We start from the raw sequence: 26,400 nt of genomic DNA, 5'->3' as shown, positions 1-26,400 counted from the left end.
AAGCACTTGTGGATATAGTGTAAGTGGTGGATTAGAAACTCAGCATGCCAGGAGCAGCTGGCCTGTGTCCTCAATGGACAGACCGGGGAGACCACCAGCACAGCAGCGAGCAGCCCACTTCGTGACCTACATTGTCCATCCCACCTCCTGAGCGCTCCAGTATTTCACTCCACCACCTAGACAAGGACAAGAGGGGAGTTTAGTACCCAACTTTATTTAGGGAGACCAGCTCTACAGAAGAGTTTCCCCAGCACAACTGCTATTGTATCCATATTATTCATCTTTACCAAGCGTGGTATTGCTAGTCACTTTGGGAACAGCGCAAGCATGAGATTGACAGGAATGGGATCCAGCACCCTTAGCAAGAGCTAGGCAGCATTTATACCAAGCCGTTGCTGCTCTTTACGAAGACTGCAAGGCCAGACTTGCACCGTCATTCACTGAGCACCATGTGCATGCGTTGTACTGTATAACTGTTGAAGGCATGGGCCCTGTCCCAAGGAGCTTGCAGTGTAAATTAGCCTAGATACAGCACATGTATGGACATCAGACATACACGTAGAGGGTCCATAAGGAAAACTGACCCCCTTCTCCCTTTGCCAGCTATTATGAGACCAGCAGAAAACATAACCCTTAGAGAGTTTAAAAAATAATAATAATTCACCCCCCAATACTGAGGATACTGGATTTCTGGTTGGCTGGCGGTAACATTACAGCATATGGCCAGCAGGCGATCACCCCACGATGGAGCTCCTGCTTCCAATAATGCTGCAAACCAGTGTGCATACTTGAAAGATTTTTCCAGCATTAAATCTGCAAACAGAAAATCATTGTCTCTCCTTTCTTCAGAGCCCAGGTTCCTGCTGTCCCATTTCTAGACAGAATCTTCTTCAAAGCAGGAGGGCAAACCCATGAACCTGGAGAACAGGTGAGCTGCATTGAATCAACACTAGCCCCTGGGGCCCCAGTCTCCTTTGAATGTTGTTGGCGGGGGGGAGGGGGACATTTACAGTTTTACAAAGGCAGCCAATCCCCCACCCCCTAGCTCCATTTACAGTCTCAGGGTCCACCACACATACAACCGCCAGAAATCAAATCTGCTTTGAGAAATTAGATCGTCTCTGTGCCTCTGCTGTTGAGGGACAGGGCTCAGATTCTGCTAAGATCAGAGCAAAGCAGACCGGAATCTGCCTCTGAACCTCTCGGTACATGAAATGAATCCACTGCCAGGGAAATAACTTCACCTCCTCACCTCTGAAGAGTCGTCGTCCCCTGCCCGCCCAGAGCTGGCTAGGAACCTAGACTCCGGGTGGTCCATGCCTCCATTGTAATTGGCTTCTTGCAAGCCTTGGCAAAAGAAAGTTTATAAGGCATCTTCTGACCTAAGCACGAGTGATATCACCACATCAAATGGGATGTGCACTAGTGCGTCTACCTGCAGTACACAGGGCACCAGCCCAAACCGTGGTGCAGCCCCGCAGTCCGGGTTTCCCACCAGTAGACCACAAACACACAAGCCTTTCAGTGAACAACTGGGAACTCCCCTAGCTTTGAGCTGCAAATCTTGCACTGGGGAACTCACTCCTGCAGAGTGGGTCGGAAGTGTTGAGCTGGTCACGGTCAAATCAAAAGCACTACAGACAACGCGCACACACACACAGTGACTGACCCGAAAAGACAGTAGGGAGGTCAGATTGGAACCCTGGGCCTTTAGCACCTCAAAAATCAGGCCTCCACCCCTTTTTGCTGGGGCTAGTAACAGGACCCATATTCCTTTCAGCAGCCTGACCATTATAGGGCAAAAATCTCTGACACATACACAATGGCAGTGCACTGCAGCATGGATCTTGTGTAAACTTCTGCAAAGTGACTACTGAATGTTTAATGTAGGGGGGGACAGGGAAAGGAAGGGAGGAGGAAGCCCCAGGGAGGGGTCTGTAGTGTTTCTAAGCAGAAACAATCATTCAGTTACTAGGGCAGGAGATCCATCTATGCCTTCTTCAGAGGCAGCGTCAAGTAGAACTGAGCAGACATCATCATGTGCATGCCAGAGCCCGGAGCCCAGGTTTGCGCTCCTTGCTGTTTGTGTACACCAGCAACATTCAGGTATTTTACCCACATGAATACGAAAGACACACCCGCACTCCCCATTGAAGCAGGTGCTAGCAGCAGGATGAAAATAGGGCCACAGAGGTAAGTATGGGACCACAAGGCATGTTAAGAAGGAGTGTAATCTAGCAGTTAGCACACTAGCCTGAGATCTGGGTTCTAGTCCTGACTCTCCTACCCAAAGATTGAACCTTGGTAAATCACAAACTCCCTTGTGCCTCAGTTTCTCCTGCATACTTCCACCTGCAAGCATAGGTAACACAAGAGCTGAGAGGCTAAATGTTTGCAAGGTGCACACTGATTCTCATATTAAAAGGCATTGGAGAAGAGCAAATTTATTATTCTCAGCAAATACCTGGGGGGAAAAGACAATCTCTTATTTGGTGAAAAAAGTAAGACGGCCTTTCAGTGGTCTTCGGCAAAACCTGACCTAGCAATATAGAGGAAAACTATATTTCTGGTGGGGGAGGGCAGAGCGGAGAAAGTATCTGTCACATGAAGAACTCAGGGACGCTTTCATACACACACTTATTCAATACCCCAAAGCAGTTGTATTTAATACACAGACCAAGTAGCTCTTGGCCCAACCAAAAAGCATGACCTTAAACAGCCTAATTTATAACCTGCCTAGCAAGAGGTAATTAGAGAGACATGGTGGGTAAAGTAATATCTTCTACTGGACCAACCTCTGTTGGTGAGAGAGGCCGACACCACCACTGCATGTAGCCAGCGGTACAGCAACAGTGCTTCAGAAAACCATAAATGGGGAAAGGGGGAAGGAGTCACACACTTCGTTGCTTCTTTGGGCAGAGTTTGTTCCCTCCTATTGCTCACTGGGCCGCACTTGATACCTCCTCCCTGTCAAGGCCAATGGAAACTTTCATTTAATCAGAACTTGCTGAGCCCTGAGTATGTCATGACCTCGGTGCAAAAGGAAGCAGAGAACCTACCCAGCCCACAGTGCTGCTGAGTAGGTTACTGAACGCATGTTTGCCCAAGTGCACAGAGGTCGCCAGAAGAAAGGTGTGATAATAAGGACACCTCCTAACCTTACCCCCAATGGAGAGATGAAGAGCAAAGGAGAGAGGGTAGAGACAAAATGGAAGGGTTCTATTGCTCATGTTCTTTATGCACAGTGTTTTACGTTTGTTGGTGCATTCAGTAGGAATCTCAGATTTATCCTTCAGGCCACCCTCTCTGCACTTGGCCTCCCCAGTTGCATGTAACAGCTTGAAAACAGGAGCTGCCTTCCAAAGAACCTAACTGCCCAGGCCTCTGGGAGGGACTGACCGGCCCATCACTGTTCTCAGTGCTCTCTGACACCACCACTGTAGAGGCACATAGTGCCTTACAAGGGCACACACTTACTAGCACACCTGTCCTCCCCTGCCACCCCCCTGCCCAGCCCTTCAGCCCAGAGAAGGGGATCCCACAGGAAGAACAAAGCCAGAACTTCAGGAAAGGTGTGGTTAGAAAAAGCGTGCAGTGTGCTAGGAGGAGCAGGGCAGCAAGAGCTGAACTGGCTTCCTTATCCGGGCTGCAATCTGATAAAATAGGTGTAATCGGAATTTCAAAAGCTGCTAGCTGAACACATAAGGGAGCTGGCTCTGAGAGCTGATGAGCTCATGTAAAGGCAGCCCCAGCACAGCAGGCAGAGGGGCCGCACAGCGGGCAGAGGGGCCACACAGCAGCATGCTCTAAAGGGCCCCTTAGAGAAAACCCTCAAGTATTTAAAATATTGGTGGAGAGGGGCGGGGGGAGAAGAGACGAGAGGAGATGAGACAACAGGGGAAGATTGGAAGCAAATTGCTTCTTATCTGAAAGAGCCACTGCGCGCTCCCCAACAGCATTTGGGCAGTTCACATTGGTATGCTGGAGTAATACCATTAATCCTGATTAGCGTGGGTGGTCTTTATGAGGCATGCTGGAGAAGGGCAGAGGAATTCCAGCCTAATGCATTAGGAAGTGTTGCCAAATGCAACCAAAGCAGGGGACCCCACTGGAATCCCCATGCAACGTGGGACACCACAGAATGGAATGGATTTGCACCAAGGCTTGAGAACCACTGGGAATTCCTTGACCTTGTGAATTAATTAATGCCTTCACTACGCACCAACATGCACTGGCTTAACGGTGTGTTTTTAAATAGACTTAGTTAAACATCTATCTAGATACGTATGCAGTGTTGTTGTAGCACAGAAACACAAAGGCCCAAATTTTTAAAAAGGTATTTTGGCACCTTACACCCATAGGCGTTAAATACCTTTAAAAATCTGGGCCACTGTGACTTGCCCAAGGTCATACAGGCAGTCTGTGGCAAAGCAGGGATCTGAACTCAAATGTCCAGAGTCCAAGGCTAGCATCTAACTACTTCTTCTGGTACGGCATTGCCAAGTCTCGCAATTTTATCCTTCGTCTCACGACATTTCACGTTTTTCTTTAAAGACTCAGCTCTCCAAACAGTAAGGGAGTTACTGCATTCACATAGAACGAATCCCAGGTCTACTGCACACCCGTAGAAATCTGGGGCCTGCCAGAAGGGGATAATAAGGACGGGCATCTAACAAGGGCCAACTGCAATTTATCATCCAAAGAAACAGGGCTCCTAAGTGGGCATTTCAGCTGCTACCCTAGGAGACAAATGAAGCCAGGAATAATAACTATTCCAGTCTAGCACTAATTCTGCACAGAGAGCTCCCCAGGCTCCATAACAAGGCATATTAATTTTTCTCACTGTCAGGGGGCAAGCAAGCAGCTTAAACATTTTTCCTTCGGTTTCTATGGTAACTCAAACACATTTTTGGCGTATCTTATCAGCATAGTGCTCATGGCAGTTTTAAGTGGCTCCAACACGTTGGCCTTCGAAATCCAGAGGAAAAGCTCTGCTCCGCGAAGTATGCACACAGAACTATGGGACGTATTCAATGGGACATTCCTATCGTCTGCCCCAGAACAAAGAACATTTCTTTACTGTACATTTTGTGTGTGTTATTTAAGTGACAATAGTGCTGATCAAGGCTGGTCGATAAGGCAACAAATACACAGAGTGAAATACAGTCCTTGGAGCCAACAGATTATAATCTAAATAGATAAAATAAACAAAGGAAGTGTCTCCATTTTACAGCTAAGGAACGAAGGCAAAGAGATTAAGGCCTAGCCTACACTTAGAAGTTTTGCCAGCACAACTATGTCAGTTCGGGACCGTAAGCCGCTTGGGGCAGGGCCCAGCTTTGTGTCTTGTGTTTGCACAGCACCTAGCACAATGGGGTCCTGGTCCTTGACAAGGAATCCTAAGCACTATGGTAATACAAATTGACAATTAAATAAAGAAAATAAAAATAGTCCTAGTGCATTTATACTGGCAAACAGAGCCGCCGGGGGGGTGGGGGGTGGGAAGGGGGGGTGCAATTTGCCCCAGGCCCCGGGGCAATACACTATACTATTGTATTGCAACTTTTTTTTATGGAAGGGGCCCCCGAAATTGCTTTGCTCGAGGCCCCCAGCATCCTCTGGGTGGCACTGCTGGCAAAAGAGGGAACTGGTATAAGATATACCAGCAAAAGTATGCTTTTGCCAGTGTAAGCTGCATCTTCATTAAGTTTATCTATACCAGCAAACCCTTTCTAGTGTAGGCAAGGGCTAAGTGACTTGCCCAGAGTCACACAGTAAGTCTGTGGCAGAGCCAGGAACTGAACAGAAATCTCCTGAATCCCAGTCCACTGCCTTATCTTTCATCCATCCTCCCTGTCTCTGCACACATTCACTATATACGTGAGAGAGAAGGCAGCCACAGTCTGTGAGAAAGAGGGTGTAGTTCAGAAGTTACGTTAAGTTATTGCCTGACCATAAGACATTCCATTAAATGAATAATGAATCATCCTTTTATTAGCACCTTTCATCCCAAGGCCCTCAAGCCATGCAGGAAAATCACTATACTCCGCCTCCTCCCTGCCCCCCGGCTAAAATGCTGCCCTCTCTCAGGTGCAGCGTGGCAACTACAGCATGAAGCCTGAGGTCTGTAATTGGAAGAGAAGAGGAATTTGCTTCAAGTGAAACTGCCAGGAGAATTTAGGAAACAGAATAGAGATTATCCTAGCTGGAATTCAGCTAGGACACCAGGGCTAACATCCGTATACTTGCAAATAGTGCCACAGGATCATTCCTAACCATCAATGGCCAAGACTTCTGTTTTACACGTCATCTCAAAGACAGCAGTTCCCCGAAGTAGGATGCCCCCTCTTCAGTCTGGGGTACTAGCTTGGCAGTGACAGAGTGAGAGACAAATGCCACCCGTTGAATCAATGCCTCTTCCTGCAGCAAGCTGCATTTCCCATGGTAGCACTGACCCCACCCAATCCTGATCAGCCCAGAGAGCTCTCAAGGCCATAGCCAGCTGTGATGTGGCTCCAAGGTACTTCTCACTACTCCCCCTGGAAGAGCTCTCAGACAACAAGAGCCACTCCTCTGGCAGGGTGGGTTGGACGCTGTCTTTTGCTATGGCATTCTCAGTCCGTTGGCAAAATGGCAAGTTAAATGTGTCAACCAGGCTCCCCTCAGCATTAGCACACTAGGCTGCTGCCCACAGGCTGACAGCATTGCTTTGTTATTCAGCTCTCTCTGGCGCTTTCTATGTAGACAGTCACCAGCTGATCACAACCAAGCCATGGACTGCACTGTCTATGGCCCTGTCTGCACTAGTTAAAAAATCAGACATGCAAATGCACCACTGTTGCTACCACTCATAGTGATTTACAGGTCTGAATTCACCGCTGTAGATACAGCCGATAAGACTACCTTTTGTAGTCTAGGAAAGGCTTAAAGTTATCGTGTGAGGAGGGTCCCCAACTATCACGGTTAAACTTGTGCAGATGGAACTGAAATGTGTTGGAACCAAGTTATTGAGTCATGCTGGAAAGTCCAGGCGTGGAACATATTTAATACACAGTTGAGCCACATCTACACATTGAAAACTGAATCTATGCTAGGGCACTATGGGTATACACCAACCCCCCAAACACAGCAATTCTGGGAGCAACAAGACTTTGGAACCTGTCTGATTGTAGCTAGCACAGTTCTTCTCTGCGTGTGGAGTGGGCCAAAGGAAAACTCCAAATACTGCTGGTCGGGCTTCACTTCCAGAGCTGCAGGAAATCCATGCAAATTCTGATGCCAACATCAGTTACAAGTGTTTCCTTGGACTGCCCTTTTGAAGCCTGGAAGAACAAAGCAACCTTGGCAATTGGCCACAGCTAGAACATAAATATTTCTCTCCCTTGCTTAAACTGAGTGGCTATCCTGCAAATGTAGGAGGATGGGGAAGAGGAAGGAAAGGGAGGGTTGACAGATTACCTAATAACTGGCACAGTATGAGATCTCAGCATGCCCCAAACCCATACAAGGTTTTCAGGTGATCAAAGGTAAGAGCTGTGCAACTCTCCTGAACTTTAGAAGAATCTTGCATTCACAGGTACCATGAACCACAAACCTGTCAGCAAATCCTCGCCATCATGGGTTTTATGAGAGGGTCTTGCTATTAAGGCACTAGACTAGGACTAAAAATCTGAGTTCAAATTCCAGCTCTGCAACAGGCTTCCTGCATGACCCTGGGCAAGCCATTTAATCCCTCTGTGCCTCATTTCCCCAGCTGTAAAAGAAAGAATATTGCGTCCTTTCCCCTACCCTTTGTCTGTCTTGTCTAGTTAGAGACTAAGCTCTTCAGGACAGGGACTGTCACTTATTATGGGTATATATGGTACGTAGCACAATGGGACCTTGGTTTAAATTGAGCCTCTAGATGCTAGAGTACTATAAATAATTTACAAGCAGTTCTCTTCTCTCAGCCAGTCAAGGCCCCGACTATGCTATGTTTGAAGCCATAGCTGCTGTTAGATTTCTAGGACATAGTCCCAACATGTGTAGGCAAGTACATCCTTCTAAAACACTGTGCTACAGACAGACACAGGCCGTTTCTACAATAGCATTTTTCAACAAGTTTCCCCACTATTATATTACCCTTCAGAGCAGGCTCAGCTGACAGCAGTAGAAATACCTGTGCACGGTCTGCATTCGCACTCCCACCCCCATTGCTAGAGGCAGCGGCAAACTGCAGCTACAAAAGTTTTGCTAGCGTAGACACAATCCTGGGTACTGGGTGCTAACATTTGAACAATGGCGTAGATGGGGCCTAATGGGACTCACAAGAGCACAAAAAGTCTTCACAAGCACACAAAGCAAAGAGAGCTACTCTCTATATAGCCCCATCTGCACAGGGCTCTGAACCAAGAAAACCAAGATTTTAAACTCTGAAGCACAATCAGAGATAAAATGTTTTCCGGGGTAGTTTGGCTGGCAATGTAGACAGAACAAAACTACCTGTAAAATGGTTCTTAAAAGCCATGTTGGAGCTTAGCCAAGACCTCAGTACTCACCAGGTTTGAGTGGGTGCAGGCTTTCTGAAAGACTGAACAAGCATTCAGCAACAGCTTTTGCAAACAGTTGGAGCAACAACAGTGAAGTGATGATGAAGCCAGAGGTACAGAGCTATGTTTGCAGTCTTGAGTTTGTATTTACAATTCGAGGCCATGTGCAAATACCAAAAAGCCATTCTTTGCGCCTTTCCCCATCAATGCTCAGCACTGTTACACATTTAACCAAATCCAAGAGATGCCTCCAGCAGCAAGCTGGTTGCTTTTGGCCATATCCGCACACTGATATCACAATGATGGGGCCACATAAGGATCTAAATTGACAGATCTGAGCAGAGCATCGATACGCTGGGACCCTAGTGATTTATGTCAAAGCAGGCAAACAAAGACGGGGAAAGGGCAGGTACTAATTCTTATGTCAAAAATTGTGGTGACCCACCAAATTAGGTTCTTTTATGACCTGCTCTGCTGCAATGATACTAATCACTGCACAGACTAGGAATGGTGCAAATACCACAGCAGCAAACACACTAGCAGGAGACGTAAATATGTTTTCAATCACAGTGTCTTGAATTTGAGGAAGGGACTGCAGGATTTAATGCATACAAACTGGTGTACACTTAAAGTTTAGCAGTATAACTACTTAGACAGAGGTGTGGATTTTTTTATTATTTTTTTTTTTTTTGCTCCTCGTTATGCAGGTAAAAGCCCTAGCGTGTGGATGCAATTATACTGTATAAAAGGTGCCTTACACAGGTTCCCAAACGGCTGCAGGCCCTGGTAGCAGGGACCACACTTACAGTGAAGGAACTACCTCACCGGCACATCACGCATACATACGGAGAGGTTTGTACGATTCCATTTGAGACCAACTGAGTAAGTCGTTCCTGTCTGGCTGCTCAGTGATCACATTAACGATGGGCTCCACTACCGTGGCTTTGCCAAAGGGTAACGGATACTTGCACTGCCCGAAGAGCAAACCACGGACGAGACCGGGAGTCTTCACTGCCAACAGAAAGTGCAGTTTTGCCATGGGATTACTGACACACGTTCCCTATAAATCCTAGGGGAGGCCAGGCACAGACGTTCTACTACTAAGTAATTTACAAGGCAAGTCGGGGAGGTCTGCCATGGAGCTGGGGACATAGTGGTAAAAGGGACAGGTGCCTGGTCTCCCTCGGCTGGGACTTTACAGAGGGACGGCTAACAGGCATTAGTCACCTTGTTTTCAGTGAGGACAACCACAATCTGGTCCTCGATTCCCCCTTACTCTGGGAGAGGAGAGAGACAGAGAGGGGTACTGTACACCAGCCCCGTCCCAGACACAGGCTACTTCCTCCTCTGTGCCACATCAGCTGCACTGACCAGTGCATGGCAGGATACAGTGGCCAGCTCTGCTCACTCCTGCCCCTCCACCCACCCACCCACGTGCGCAGAAGGGGAAGTAGCAACCTGGCATCAGGCACCCCCAGGCATTTCCTGGCAATCTGTGTAGGCACCAGGAGGCACGCTCTCTCCCTGGGTGAGAGGTGTCTCAGTCTCCTTCCTAGTAAGCGGGTGTCCATGTCACAGCACCCTACGCGATCACAATGGGCAGTCACAGCAGAGGGCTAAGAAGAGAAGCAGTTTCTCCAGATCAGGGTTGGATACCGTAGCTAGCAGGACACTGGGAGGAAGCATGCACTGCTGCTTCCAGAACTGCAATTGCTTTGTGAACTGAAGGCTTGCATACTGCAGCCCACTCCCTATTGGCAACAATGCCGTGTTAATAAAGGCCCTTTGATGTTCACAAGTGACAGGTAAGTGCTGGAAACAATGAGCTTGCTTTGCTGAAAGGGTGGGCACAGGACTATGCTCCCAACGTGAATGTGCAATTATCGCCGTTGTGTGCCCCGGTATCGGACTCAGGGGATGTGCATGCCCAGCTATCCCATCTGCTCCTGCAATGACACTAACTGGACCAGCACCTTAGGTGCATTTTTGGGCCACACAGATGTGCCCCTAAAAATCCTTTGCCAATCTCATCCAGCATCTTACTTGGCATGGCATTCTTCATCCTGAAGCACTTCACAAAGTGACATACGGCTATACATAAGACCCACTTCCTCCACTTTGAAATGCTGCCACCTCTGGCGTGGAACATAGCAGCTCTCTGTAAGCAGCCACTCCACACAACAATTCAAGACAGGGAGTGAAGAATGGAATTCCAGGAGACATTTTAGGAAGGCAACATCTAACTCCAAGTGAAGATGTATTTTACAGTCTCTAAACTCATCAGAACTCTCTCTTCAGTATTTAAATATTGGCAGGGGAAGATGTAAGGGGCATGTGATGGTCAAGCACAGACTAGCCCCCCGCCCCGTCCCATAGCATGCTTATAAACTACATGCTGCAGCCCTTGAGAGGAGCTCAGGTACAGGTAGAATGGGTTACAAAAAGAGGGGGTGGAGGGAAAGGGGAATGGAACAGATTAGGAACATGTAAGAGAGACCAGAGTATGGGGAAGGGGTAGAGAAATGAGAGTGGGAGAGGACAGGAAGAGAGATGGAGAGCAGAGCAGAGCAGAAGACAACACCACATTCAATGGACACGAGAAAAAAAAATGGAAACTGGATTCCAGAATGAAATAGAAAAGGGATGAAATGAAGCAAACACACAATCTTTGGGGTGAGTTTTACTGTATTTACTCAGGCTCCTAATTTGATTCCTACTGACAACCCACTCAGAGGTCATCGCAAATGGATGATCCTAAGGACACCCAACAAACGCATGAGCCAGAGAAAGGTAATGTGACTCACCAGGGAGTGTCACGGTTAGCATGCAGAAAGAAGAATTAAAAAAAAACCTCCACAAAACCCAGCCACCGGGCAAAGGAAGAGGCGCACGCAGCACTGGCAAGAACTGTTCTAGAGTACATGACATTCATGTGAAACGAATGGCCATTGTTCTCTTATCATTGTAATACTTTTGCAAGTTTAAGGTGCCTTTTGTTCAAGGACCTACGTTATAAGCTACACAAAGATCCCTGTCAGGCAGGGGAGTATTATTGCCATTTTACAGACAGGGAAATGGAGGCACAGAAAAAGCTAAGCAACTTGTCCAAGATCAGACAGCATGTCAGTGGCAGAACTGGGAATAGAACCACTCTCTCCAGGCTCATAGTCTTACATGCTAACTACAAGGGCACACTTCCCATCTGTTTGAGCTAGGAAAGTACAGATCTCTCTCGTAAACAGCAACTGTGACCCGCACAGTTACGGTTTGTTTTAACTTGCCTAGCACTACCAATTGTTCAGACAGACCAAATGCATCCAGCCCCCCTCCCCGGTGCACAAATGTTCGCACCCAGTTCAACTGAAGCTCTTGTTTACCTGCTGCCCTTCCCATCAGGCACTTTCCAGGAGAACAGCAAGAAAATGACAGTGCCTGCCTTCCAGCTATTAATTACAAGCCAAACCTGCTGATATTCCCAGCTCCTAGCAGCCTGACCTCTCTGGCTAGAGCTCACCCTAGGGCTTTCTCCTAATCTCTGAAGAATCCCAGTAAGCATAATAGAAGTGGCTGGCCTGAGGCGGTAGAGTAACATGGCTATGCAGGAGGCTCAGGTACACTTCTAGTTTCTCTTTATTTCTCTCCACAGGCTACAACTAAAATAAGCAGCTAGATATAGTTTGCAAAATTCTGGTGAAAAAAAAAATAAATTGCACATTCACCAGCATTTCAGTGGCACAGACAGTGCTGCCATCGGCCATGGTATAAGCCAGCCTGGTTTCCTGGAACCATGGGTCAACTCAGCCTTTCTGAATACTAGGCAGTTTTTGAGCAGGGGCTCTTTTGAATAAAGACCAAAAGCAACAGCAAAATCTTGTCTATTGTCAGACAACAACATGGCACCTTAGAGAGGGCTTGCCTCAGTTTCTTCAGCCAAAACTGAACTTCACCTCCACTGCAGGCTGCCACCCTTCCACCCCAGAGGTGACTGCATTTCAGCAACACTAGATATAGTAAAGTGCTTTGGAATCCCTTCAGGGTGATAAGCACTATGGTAAGTGTAAAACATCACCCTCCAGATAAGCAAGGTTCTGATTGGAAAGACAGGCAGTGCCTTAGCAATGGTGCCACATGTGATAATGGGCAAAGTTTTATATTGGCTATTGCTCTAATTTTGAAGCAAAAAAATCTCTCCAAACCCTGAATATTAGAAGCTCCCCTACCTCCATCCTCAGCCTGAAAACTCAGAATGCTCTATTTCACCCTAGGCTACCTACTACTGAGAAGACGCTTCTATGAACTAGGACACGTTTAGCTTCTATCATGGGGGTTTCTTTTTATTGGTGATTTGCTATCTTGATATGCTTTTCATGGCCTGATGCAAAGCCCATTGAAGCTTGTGGAAAAACTCAGTCAGCACTGGATAAGGCTATAAGCTTTAAGTGACAGCTACTTAAACACGCTTCAGATGGTAAATAAACTTCATACAAATTACAACCACATGTGCCATGTTTTACTTAAATTCTAGTCTTTGCATTCTTTTTCCCATAGCAAACAACCAATCATAATGATAATTGGATAATGAGGGTGGAAAGAAAAAGAGAAAACCACAACTCCTGGTTGGTCCGCTTTGCTTCAAGGAGTGGAATTCTGTTTTTTTTACACTGTCATGAGGTGATCAGAATAGGTTTGGCACATCATCCCATAAAAGGGCTATAGAGATTGAGAGTGGGAGAGGATAGGAAGAGAGATGGAGAGCAGAGCAGAAGACAACACCACATTCAATGGACACGAGAAAAAAAAATGGAAACTGGATTCCAGAATGAAATAGAAAAGGGATAAAATGAGGCAACACACACAATCTAAGGCCCAGCCAGCTCTCACTCTGCTCCAGCGCTAGGAATCTGGAGGAGTTGGCAGTACATACTAATGGGTCAAAGGTGCAAGTGGAGTGTTAGATCTTCCAGACCAAAAAAACCCCTCTCTCCTTATCAGCAGAAAGGGAGAGCTGCCAGCACAAGAATTGGGAATGGCAGCTTTGAAATACTCAATGGGTTCTTCAAAAGCAGAAGTATTTCAATGTTTAAAACAAACAGGGGGAAAAAAAAAAAACACAAATACTTGCAGAGAAAGGAATATTCATTACAGGGTATTGTGCCAACTAAACATCAGCATTTGATCTCTCCCGCCCCAATCTCTCACTCAGCCACATGCGCACGCACCCACCTTCTTCCTTTGTTTTTGGAGCAAAAAGAAAAGTGAAAAAAATGTTCCCACCTGCTTAGCAGCTGCCATATTTAAAAAACCACCCACAACAAAAAATAAATAATCCCCATCCCATGGACAAAGACATCCTTCCTAGGAATAGGGAAAAGCTGTCAGAAGTGCTCAGATGGGGGGATGGTTTGCTTGTCTTTTTTAAGCATTCAAAATTCATGACCTGTCTACTCTGAAAGCTACTATGTGGCTGAAGAGCCAGTGACCGTATCATGAGAGTCAAGAGACTGTAGCCTCAGCAACTTAAGAGAGGAAGGGATGTTTCATCAGGCTGTTTAGTAGGTTTATTTGTGTTAACTCTTCTCAAGCTCCAATGGCTAACACATACTTTGGAGAAAGAATGCCTTTGTTAAAGGGTTTTACCCCTCACCCCTTCAAATGAGGTGCAAGAGCTCACAATAAACATCCCTAAGCCTCACTACTCCTCCCCACAGAGGTCCTCCAACAAGAAGAGAGGTAATTGATTATTGATGGTCCTGATACTTCTAAAAGGTAAAAAACCAAAACACAAATTATATAAAGAAGTCCTGTTCTGTTTCTCTCGCGGTAGCAGGATATACTGGGCCCTTTAAGGCAAGCGGACCACTTGGCTCATAAGCAGCAAGGCATTTTGTGACTAGTACTTTAGGAAGGAGGGACGGAACTGTAGCCATGGCAACAACGCATGCTGGGGGAGGTGGCAGGGATATAGAAACCCCTCCCTTTCAGCTGCTGTTGGGTTTCTCCAAAACAGGCTTGGGAAAGAGCACTGGGGAGGACTAAGGATTTCTTGGCAGAGAGCTGAGAAGGTGGGTAAGGAGAAACCCCGGACAGCAGAATTTGTGTAAAGAGCTTCTCTCTGGGTGCAGGAAGTGACTGCCTGCATGGAAGCGGAGCTTGCAGAAAGCAGGAGGCAACAATCTGCTTCCTCTTAGAAGCCCAGGTTTGGAGTTCCCAGTAGAGGGAAGGAGTGCTCCCCTTCATCCACCCCCAGCATAGCTGGGTGATGAGCTTGCCATAACCCAGACCACAGATTAGAAGAGCAGACGATCCAGCCAGCTACAATTTAAGCTGGACCCTTCTATCGTTTACATCTTGTACACCAGCCCCTGGGACAGATCAGGCCCTTGGGACAAATGCCTGCAAAGACAGATCCCAATGAGGAGGCGATGTATCTTGAAGTATTATGGCCAGGTTGTCCATTTATGATGGATGTCTGTTAACCCAGCAGGGGTGAAATTCAGTTTGGCAGGGTTGCTAAAACACCTGTTCACCCTAACGGGAAACCAAGGCAGCAGCTACATCACCCTAGGACCTAGTCAAAGATCCAAAATAATCAGAGGAGCTCAAAATCCCACAAACCTAATTTATTTTAATTAAATATTTTGCAGAGCACCATTAAATTGATAGCTATGGCTCCTTCGTAGCTGCAGCACCAGACGTACCTCAGCATGAACAGGTACGGTGAATTGCCTTACATTTGTCTGTATCCCTGTGGTCTTTGGTTCTTTTGCTTGGGTGGATACACTCTGTTCTAGGATCACTATGGAGACCACTGTTTTGTTCTAAGGAATGAGGACCTCAGTTCCCATCCCAAGCCGAATGTTTCCCAAGCAAGCAAGCATCAGCAATGCAACAGAGAACTGTGCCAACCACCAGCAGACTGGGCTTCTTTTATTACTCATTTCTCTCAGGGTGTATTAAGGCAGGTTTTGTTGTTGTTTTAGAATAACTAGGACTTGGCTGCATGCTAGTCGCCACCCACCCACGTCTCACTGGAGATGGGAGAAATGCAGACTGGCTATTACTGCGCAGGTCCTCCGAAGTCCTTTAACAACCACCAGGTTAAAGGATAAACTGATATTTCTAAAGGAAAATTAGAGAGGACTGGACAAAGGTGATAGAAAGAGCTGTGAATTGTGCTCTTCCTTCACATCTCTCCTTTAACAATGCACAAGGCCAGGTGGTTTACATACCCATGGAAAATGTTAAAAACTTTCTCTGAATGCACAGATGCCAATGGAGACTAGGGATTTAATTGTTCACTTAAGGGCTGCTTGTTAAAAGCGGAACACATGCCAAAGCCTTATGTCCACAACTGCATGCCTGGCTCACAAGGACATCTCTTCTATGTCCGCCCCTGCATGGTTAACCTTTACATAATAATACAGGCCCCAAGTAGCAGTCTACACTGTACAATAAGAAAGAGGAAGTGAGACTTGTGAACAGGAAATAGACTCCAGGAAAAAACACACCTCCTTTTGGAATGAGTTTCCCACTTAATAAGAATTAGTCTGATCCAGGGATAAAGGCAACCACTGTGTATTGCGATGACTGACACCTTCAGTTCTAAACTAAAGGGGCTCAGAAAATAAGCTTAATTAGCTGGGCCACTGAGACTCTAAGGAGGCTCTTTTCTGCAGAGCCTGCAACTTTGACCCACCACTTCAGCTCTTCGAAAGCACAGCAAACATCTACATCACAAGGAAAAAGGTCAGTGATCCACCTGCAGTGGTGCTGAAACAATTTGTACAGCAGGAGTGCTGAGAGCCAATGAACCAACTGTAAACCCTGTATCTCATGGAAACCACTTCAGGCTGGGGGTGCAGCAGCACCCCTACTTCTAGCACCTATTAGGGATGTAAAAGGTTAAACAGTTGCTTACCAGTTAACCAAAGTTAACCATTAACCCCGGCAGACCCGTAGAGGGTTGGCAGAAAGGACTCCAGCCCCGACCAGGGTGAAGCGGCCCCGGCCCCAGCCATGCCGGCTGAGCCAGTGGGATCCTAGTCCTGGCCGGAGCAGGCCCTCAGTCCCGGCTGTGCCAGGCCGGCCAGGGCTGTACGGGGCCCCTGACATGCCCACAGCCCCGCCCGACGCGTCCCACCAAGCCCCGGCACCAGACACCTGCGAGCTGGCCCCAGTCACGCTAGACCCCGGCCGTGCACACTGGACCCTGCAAGATGGACCCCCAGCCCCCCACTGTGCCAGGCACCCCAGCTACCTCAGTTAACGGTTAACCAGTTAAACGAAATAATCGTTTAACCGGTTAGCTTCATTGATATTTACATCCCTAGCACCTATGTCCACATGTTCTGTAGCTTATGCACTTTTTTTTTTTTAGTATCCGTAACAAAAGGACCTTCAAACTAGTCCTAGCGTTCACCTATCCTTTTCTTCCGCCTCCTGTAAATTATTACAGTGTGCAGCTTTTGAATAAACTGAACTGGATTTGGAGTGTGTGCATCTGGTAGAAGTTACTACCGGGAGCTGTCCGAAGGATGAAGCGCACTGTCACCTCTGAAGAGACCAAGGCAAATGGATAGGACTGTCAGTACAGAAGGTCAAAGATGGAGAGGGCAGCATTCTCCTTCTAGAGCAGCGTCCCACAACACACCAGACTAAGGGGTGATTGATTACAGCCTGTAAGTACCTAGGTGGGGAACAAATATTTGATAATAGGCCCTTCAGTCTAGCTCAGAAAGGAATAATGTGACGCAATGGCTGGAAGTTGAAGATAGACAAAGTCAAACTGGAAATAAGGTGTAAATTTTTTTTAACAGCAAGGGTAATTAACCACTGGACAATTTACCAAGGGTCATGGTGCATTCTCCAAGCCTGACAATTTTTATATTGAGATTGAATGCCTGTCTAAAAGATGTGTTCTAGGAATTATTTTGGGGAAGTTTTATGACAGTGGTTCCCAAACGGGGTTATGCTATCAGGAGATGGGGTTGCAGTGATCCCTGCTGTGCCGAGAGCACCATTTTGAGCCACACAGGGTAACCTCGCATGCACTGTACATGCAAGGTCACGATACCTGGAGGACATCATTTTGCTCTACAAAAGCATCCTCCACTCCTCACACATGCTGTGTGGAGTACACCACTTTGCTCTTCTAAATTACGTCCTCCATGCTCTCTGGGGTCCTGGCAGGAAAGATTTCATTAAATTTGGGTCATACTGGCAAAAGTATGGGAAACCCTGTTCTATGGACTATGGTATCCACAAGGTCAGACTAGAGGATCATAATTAGGGCTCTGTATTTGTCTCTGAGGTCACGGATCCCATGACTTCCTGCGACCTCGGTGACTTCTGCAGCAGCCAGTGTGGCTGAACCCAGGGCTGCCCAAACAGCTGGCCCCAGAGCCCACTGTTCAGGGGGCCCTGGAGACAGCCACACTGGGCCACTGCTGGAGCGGCTCTGCAGCCAGCCACACCAGCTGCTGCTCTGGTGGCCCCGGGGACCGCCTGAGCAGCTGTCCCGGGGTGGTGGGAGCAGCCGCAGCTCGACGGCTCCTGGCAGCAGTCCCAGGGACCACCCAGCAGCAGCGGATGCAGCTGGCCCTGGGGACAGCCTGAGCAGTGGTGCCGGGGGCAGCAGGAGCTGTCACAGCTTGGCAGCTCCCAGTAGGTGGTGCCGGGGGCAGCAGCTGGGAGCCTGGGGCGGGGGGGGGGGGGGGGAGTGGAGAGGAAAGGAGCTGGTGCCATGGACTCTTCCCCCCCCCCCCCCCCGGCCCGGGCTTCCCCCAAGATTCAATCATGGGTATTTATGGTGTAAGTCATGGATAGGTCACAAGCCGGGATTTTTTGTTTCTTGCCCATGACCTGTTCATGACTTTTACTAAAAATACCTGTGATTAAATTGTAGCCTTAATCATAATGGTCACTTTTGGCCTTGGAATCTATAAGATAGTGGCCGGAAGGTATGAGGCACTGTCAGACCCTTCTCTTCCAGGCCTGGGATTTTTTCCCCAAGTGGAGGCTGCCAGACAGGAAGAAATGTGGGCTTCAGAGAAGGAAATAAATCCCTGAGAGGGTGTGAATCAAGACACACTGCAAAATTTCAATTTGAAGTTTTACCTACTGTCTGTTGGGGGGGCGGGGGGAGGTGGGGGAGTCAAGGCAACTTCAGCATCAGCCAGGGTTGGCAACAGCTCTGTGGAAGCAGGGACGCTAGGCACTCCACCTCCACCAGTGCTGTAGTAATTAACCTTAGGCAAGCACCGGCATGAAGGTACTTCCATTTCATGGCTGCAAGCATTCTTCCCCACGCAACGTACCATGAAACACTGACAATACAGAACACACTCTGGAGAGGCTTAGCCTGGTTCACCTTCATGTCAGGAAGATGTCAGGCTCTGGCAGGGAGCCAGCCATTCATACTGCTTGAAAAAGCCACCTGATTTATTACGGCTCTCGCTCCAAGAGTCTGCTCAACTAAAACACCTTCTATCGCGCCCTGTCCCTCCCTCCACCTGCTGCAAGTAGCAATCAGCAGAACTATGGCAGGCAAACACCATGTAGATTCACAGTCACTCCTCCCTGTGCTCTGTTCTTGTAACCTGCTGGTTCTGGCAAAGGCTCCAAAGCTTTTTCTGCTGGACTCTTTCCCCTTCCCCAGCTGACCTGCTCAGCGCTCGTACCGAGCCTTCACTTCCCCAGTGCATTGAGTAAGAAGATCAATCTGCACGTGCCTTGGAGCAGTTCCCTATTATTTCTCTGGGTAAAGCCAATGTGTCCCTGCACCCACTGACTTCCATTGGCAACTGCAGTACACTTACAGCAAGCTGCCTTTCCAACCATCACTCGGGTGAATACTGGCCTGGACTCCCTCCCATTCCGGAGGCTTTCACTGAAGAGTTAGCCCACGCTTCTACCCCAGTGCCGCTCCTGTCCACATGCAAAAACTTCACTGGGGTGCTGTGAACATGGGCTAGCTGGCATAGCTGGGGGAAAAGGGGTTGGAGCCCAGGTTCTGCTTTCACCCAGGCTGGTGACCCACCCACTTTGCAGTGAGGATCCAGGCTAAACCACTCGAGCGCTGACAATTCTCCAGTGCTTTCCCAAAATTCCTCCCCCGTGTGCCCAGGAGGACAGACAAGTCAAGAATCAGAGTGGGTCAGCTTACTGCAGCGCAACCACCCATGAGACGGGCCTCCCTGGTGCTCCCGCATTCCCAGTGTTACAGTCTAGAAAGGAACTGAAGGAGGCAGATGCAGATTTGAGCCATCAAAGCTTCAGTAGCTTGCCAGCAGTGTGCTCTGCAGACTGCATCCCTGCCTAGGGCCAAAGGTGCTGCTTGGAGAATGAAGGTGGGAGAAGAATGTCTGCCTTGACTTGATGGGCTTTGGAACCCTCTCTCCTTTCCCTCGATGGGCTTTGGAACCCTCTCTCCTTTCCCTCCCTCCCACAGGTAAAGACAGCAGTTGGAGCAAGCAAAGTTCCACCCACATCCTCAGGGTCAGGAGACAAAGCTCTGGTATTCTCCTCACCTCACAAAACCCCTGCATTTGAAGCGTTTCAGAGGGACCCAGTGGATACCAGCTACCAGATACTACAACCTCCTTGGCCAGCATGGGTGAGGATTCTCACCCTCCCAAGAGCCAGATTATAAATCTGTTTTAGAGATTCTGATCAGGGCATTATGGGGATGTTTGGGGGGACAACATGGATTGCACAGCTTAGTTATCAAGGGTCTCCGGAAAAAAAAAATCTTTGTCCACAGCACGCAGAAAAGCTAATCTAGCACTGTTACCTGGCAGGGACATGTTTATAGGGGATCCTGGAGACTTAGCTCAAATGGATGAGCAGAAATTAACATATTTGAGTGTTACTAAAAATCCGGAGGTACAGACTGACTAGATCCCTGCAGCCATGTAGGAGGAAAGATCTCGGTGCAGAGAACCCCCTTCAGGCACACATCTTTAGGGCATGCTCAGCCCCTCCCCCAAGTTTATTTAACTCCAAACCAAGCAGACTACAAATAACGTGACAGTCCGTCCATACACCTGAAATTCTGCCCACTCAACATAACTCCTCCATTGCCGTCATAATGGCCATGCTATCAAAGCCACACAATAGTGGAACCATGCAAAGGCCTCACTCACCAAGCCCCATATCTGCACAAGCAAAAAAGCAATGTGCCTACAAATAAGGTGAGATTGTGCAGCTCACCCGTCACACAGGCTTCAAACACTCTCTCCACCTTTTGTTAGCAGAAGGCCCATTGCTCAAGCCCACCCTCAACCTGCTTGGAAACCACATTTTTCCACTAGCAGGGCCAGAGAAATCCCAATGCTGGCGATGAAAGTCTGCACCCAGCCAGCCCACTGGGGCGCTGCAGCAGTTAGAAGTGCTACTTCACCACAAACAAGCTCTGGAGCGAATGCCCGGCTCACTGAATTCTGAAGAGTAAACTGCTTACAGCACAGACTGCCTCCTTCCCCTGTTCTATTCAAGCAACTGGGAAGCCAGGGCCATTAGCCAGGAGATCTCCCAGCAGACTGCAGGCGCTCTCTTGAAATGAAAAGCCTGGAAGTAGCTTCATGTCAGACCCTTCAGAAGAGTGTGCTATTACCCTGCTGCTTCCCTAATGTACTAGGGATATTTAAATATTGAACAGGGTGGGTTTCAAAATGAGGCAATTGCTTAAAAAATGCTTCCCTTCTGCCTAAGCAACAGGCCCCTATGAGACCCTCGAACAGTCCCTTTCAGAAGGGAGACCTGAGGCAAGCAAAGCCCTTCTACTGCATCACTAGCACCCTGAGGTAAAAGACTATCTCTACAGCACACCAAGGAACGAGGCATCTGGAAGCAGGAGTCTTCCCTAGTGCCCCCTGCACACTCTCCTATTTGGAAGCTTCTGCAGACTGACGGGTTCTCTGGATACAGCAGACACTGGCCACGCAGCCAAGGTGCTGTCTATACACAAAAGAGGCGGCCTGCAGAAAACCCAGGATCACTAAGCCGAGTTTGTGGTTTCTTGTTTACAACATGGCCGAGTGTTGTTTTTAGAAACAGTCTATTCCTGGTGGGTCCCCTCCCCTCCACTGAGGAAAGTTTGATAAAATAACCCGACATTTCCAGAAGAATATTTCTCCAAATGAACCAGTGCTACAGACATGAGCGGCCATAAGGGCTGGTAGCTAGCATTTCTACACTGCTAATTCTTTTCACTGGACAGTATTAAAGACCAAGGATCTATTGGCAGTTTTGTCACAAGACCTTTAAAGTTGATTTCATGTTTTAAAACTCCACGGTTTAAATGCACTAGTTAATGTTTTGCAGCACACATCTCAGCAACTCTGGGCCAGCCATGGCTCATGTTTTGGATAAGGCAACAAGGAATTCCGGGGTGAAGTTTACATACAACATGGTAGCCAAGTTAGCCAAAGACTCTTCAGGGGAACAGTTTCAAAGTGGGCACTACTATTATTTAGTCAGTGCCACAGGTTTTCGTGACTCATGTGACTGCCGCAGCCAATGCTTAGGGAGATGGTGTGGTGGGTAACGCTACGCAGCACAAATTGCATTTAGGTTTTGTTTGAGAGCTGGATAGAACTAGAAGATCATATCTGCACCCTGGGACCTTAGTGGAGAATTCCCCGGCCAGCCATCACAGCAGCTTTTGGTCTCACCTCTACCATGGGGATAACTGAAGCTCTTTAAAGACACCCAAGAGGACAGGTCCCTGATCAGAGCAGCTTGCAACCTAAACCACCACTTTTCCGTTACCTGTCCGAGGTCCAAGGTCACGTTGACCTGGTTGAACTCCAGCCCGCGAGAGAGGGGCGGACTCTGCCACCAGCGCTCTGTTCCGTCAATGGCGTTGGTTATGGGGTGAGCCTTGTTGCTGTTCATCGATGTGCAAATGTCACAGTACTGCCCCTGCCGGAAGACACAAACAGGAGAGATTCACACGATCCCAGAGTGGCTGGCACATTCCAAGCAGCAGACTTTTTTGGTTCATAAAAAGCCCAGACACCAGGGAGGGAGGATATGCTTGCCACGTAAAAGGAGAGGCAAAGAACAATCAAGAAGTGGATGCAGCACCTAAGTGGTTTAGCAACTGCACCACCACCCTCTCCCCAAAGACGACCTGTATCCCTTTAAAGATGCATATTCTCTCCACACGTGTTCTCTTTAAACCCACATCAAGCATTTTTAATGGGGATCTCGCCGGACAGGATGTCACAAGTGCCATTATTGCGGGCAACACAGTTGTGCTGTTGCGTTGGAACCATCCCCAAACTGAGGGTATATGAAGCACATTTACAACAGGAAATTCTACAGCACTGGAGGAGGGGATTGCTTGGGGTCCAAACCTGAGGGTTTTTTCCAATAAGCAAATGTGTTCCCTTCCCCTTCTGTACATGTATAATCCTAATAGGGACCAGAAAATCAAACCCCAAAACAAAACAGGGGCAGAAGAGGAAATTTACAAGTAAAACCCTTTCAGCTATGGCCCTGCTTGAAAGTAATAGCCAACAACATCCAATACCTGGCCAGACCAGCCAGCTTTGTGATCTCTTCAGCAGCAACAGGGCCTCTAGCTGTGAGTCACTCATGGTCTCCTTGGTGCAGCGTGGGTTGCTATGGTACCAACAGACCCCTGGGCATGCAGCCAGGGAGGGGGAGAACCCTGCAACTCATGGGGTGGGCAGGGGCCCAGCTGCTTAAGACACTTCTATTCTGTAGAACAGCAAGGCGGGTTACACCAAAAGGAGGGATTTGGGCCATGTTGAGGGGGCCTGAAAATAGTCCAGGGAATTGGTGAGTTATTAGCTTAGTCCCTCTGTCCTGTCACTTGAATCACCCTGCTATGAACAGCCCACAAAGGAGTTCACTTATCTGACAGTTCCCCTTTAAAAGGGATGGTTATCTCTGGGCATAGGGCATCAGCCTCATCTGTCCTGGCTCCTTGTAGTTTTAATAAGATGATGTTAAAATAAAAAGAAAATGGTATAGCGTTTAAGCAGAGAAGTTTCTGGTTATCAGGGAATAAGGTGCGAAGTTTGGTTTAGGATCAGGCGGCATAAGGAATACATAATCTGCAATATCCCCGATTGGGGGTAAAAGGTTAATGGGTCAAAGTACAGACATTGAGATATGGGGGTATGTTGTTCATAGAATGGTTATGTTCAGGTGTGGTACAGATCTCCAGGAACAACCTCCAGCTTCCTCGCACTTCAAACCCTCTCCCCTCCAGGGCTGCAGTAAAACAGTCATCCCACAGAATAGCCATTGTCATTTCCACAAACTCAAAGGACTGGATGAGACTCCAAGCCAAAAAGGAAACAGAAAATTCCCAGCATTCTTCCCTGCAGACATGTGGTATGTTATTTGCAGGCAATTGTGCAACACAACTTGTTCCAAACAAGTCCACCTTTTAATTAACTCGGCTAGAGATATGAAAATACCAGACAGTGAAGTACAAAGCCAAGGAATGGAGACAGCCAGAGCTGCTCAGTGTAACACTGTTTGCTGTGCACCGAGACCTTGCTGTAACACAGGGAGTCAGAACAAGGACCTTTTAAACAAACTTCTAACAAGGGCACAGACAAGCAAAGAACACTCGTTCACCCAGTGAATATCTAACAGGTAACAAAACTGACCTATTAAAGAACAGACCTGCTAGAAGAAACCTGTGCAACAGGCTGTGTGGAGAATTAGATTTCTAGTGCCAAGCCCAAAATTCAGAAGCTTGTCACAAAAGTGGGATGTTAAAGAAACTTGGAACAAAATGCAAAATCCTCAAACTCTGATGTTCTTGAATTTTGTTTCAAGTGTTTCACACAATGACATGTGTGAATGACATGCAGACACCACCTGAAGTTTCCATAGGACTGAAAATTAACAAAGGCTACTGTACTTTATTGATGCTACAGATGTTCCTCTCTCTGTTACTGGTGCCAAGTGCCACTATTAAAGGCAAACATCTCAGTGGCTTACTTGAGCTTGCTATTAAATGGTGTAATTGGGCCCCTGATATTACCATTCCCAAAAGTTTATAGCTCATTTGTCTAGAGAGATGACCTGACTCACAAGCAAAATTGATCATTTCTAGCTACTCAGGGAGTCAAACATATTTTAGGGCAGATTACACACTTACATTGGAGATTCAGATAAAAAAGAGCTGAGCTCGGACCTCAGAATCTGAAGATTTTGTTTTAAAAAGAAAAATGCAGGTCTGAGAAGTGTAACCCTGTGACTTGTGGAAACTACAACAGACCGCAGTTTTCTCAGCTCAAGAGCAAAAGGGAGGAAGATGCCTATCAAGATAAGCAACAAGGTGAAAGAACTATTGAAATGGAGGAAGAAAGACAGAAGTTGCAAGAGGGTTTAAGGAACATAATAATGCTGCTATCAGAACAAAGGGGAGTGATAAGGAGAGCGACTGAATGGAAGAGGAGCCTTCAAAGAATCACTGGCCTGCTCCTGCTCCCAATGAAGTACACGGGAAATCTCAAATCTCCTCAGAGCACAGAAACAAGCCCTGAAGCCCTGCTGAGCTTGGCAGCCTTAAGGCAACTGGCTTTGTCCTGGCTTATCTGGCTTTGCCATTCTCAGTGATCCTCACCTAATTTATCAGAAACCCTGAGGGACAAGATCCCAGGGCTTTGGATAAGAAACTGGGGGGGCTAGGGAAGCCCTGGGTGACATTTTCAAATGAGTCAGCTGCACAATTAACTGTGCATACAAATCTGGTAACTGCACACACCAAATTGGCACATGCTTGGCTGTTGTTGCAACAGGTGTCTGGTTTTGCAGGCAGCTCTAACCTGTTGCCCAAAATTACAGGGTTTGTTTTCAATTCCAATTAAGTCATTAAAATGTTGGTGTCTTAATAAAAGGAAACATGGAAAAGACATAGGTAGAAATAATACAGTACAGTAGTAGTCCTTCCATTTTACAAAAAGAAAAGGGGGACTAGTGGCACCTTAGAGACTAACCAATTTATGTGAGCATAAGCTTTCGTGAGCTACAGCTCACTTCATCGGATGCATTCAGATAACACCCATTTTTTCATGTTCTGTATGTATATAAATCTCCTCACTGTATTTTCCAATGAATGCATCCGATGAAGTGAGCTGTAGTTCACGAAAGCTTATGCTCACATAAATTGGTTAGTCTCTAAGGTGCCACAAGTACTCCTTTTCTTTTTGCGAATACAGACTAACACGGCTGCTACTCTGAAACCTTCCATTTTAGTCTAACATCCAAACTTCCAGGGACAGGTCTTTGACATTAGCCATCTCCCACTTATAATTTGTATAACACACAAAGCACGATAGGCACTTTACAGACATAGCAGATAACAACAGGTTTCAGAGTAGCAGCCGTGTTAGTCTGTATTCGCAAAAAGAAAAGGAGTACTTGTGGCACCTTAGAGACTAACCAATTTATTTGAGCATAAGCTAGTCTCTAAGGTTAGTCTCTAAGGTGCCACAAGTACTCCTTTTCTTTTAGCAGATAACAAGACAAAGGGGCCAAGTCTGCTTCCACTGGACAGCAGTATAAATCAGGAGTAAACTCCACTTAATTCAATGGAGATGCACAGATGTAAAATGGAGAATCAGACTCCCAGGTTCAGACATGTAAGGAGCCTGGTTCACCTCACACTTACACCAGCGTGAGCAGAGAATCAGCCCCATAAATCCTACCCGGTGAGTTTATAATCTCAAGCGCTGATCCTGCAAACACTTAGGCGAATAACCTTACACACACGCGCAAGCGTCTGCATGAAGGGGGCCTATAGCTACACTACAGTTTATGTCGGCAAAAACTTTGTGTCGCTCAGGAGCGTGAGTATTCCACCCCCTTACCGACATAACTT

General features: G+C 47.4%; 1 protein-coding gene across 2 annotated transcripts in view; it reads right to left on the bottom strand.

Moving 5' to 3' along the window:
• The window catches only part of LAMA5 (laminin subunit alpha 5), a 166,300-nt gene that overhangs the window by 135,311 nt on the left and 4,589 nt on the right, over positions 1 to 26,400 (bottom strand). For both annotated transcript variants that reach the window (XM_084645460.1, XM_084645461.1), the window contains exon 2: positions 22,299 to 22,451. In XM_084645460.1, the coding sequence (XP_084501586.1) occupies positions 22,299 to 22,451 (153 nt within the window). The remainder of the gene's footprint in view (positions 1 to 22,298; positions 22,452 to 26,400) is intronic.

The sequence above is a fragment of the Lepidochelys olivacea genome (assembly GCF_965140295.1).
Source record: "Lepidochelys olivacea isolate rLepOli2 genome assembly, chromosome: 13".
Lineage (NCBI taxonomy): Eukaryota > Metazoa > Chordata > Testudines > Cheloniidae > Lepidochelys > Lepidochelys olivacea.
Note: the sequence above shows the minus strand (reverse complement) of the source record. Positions and strands in the feature narration are given on the sequence as shown.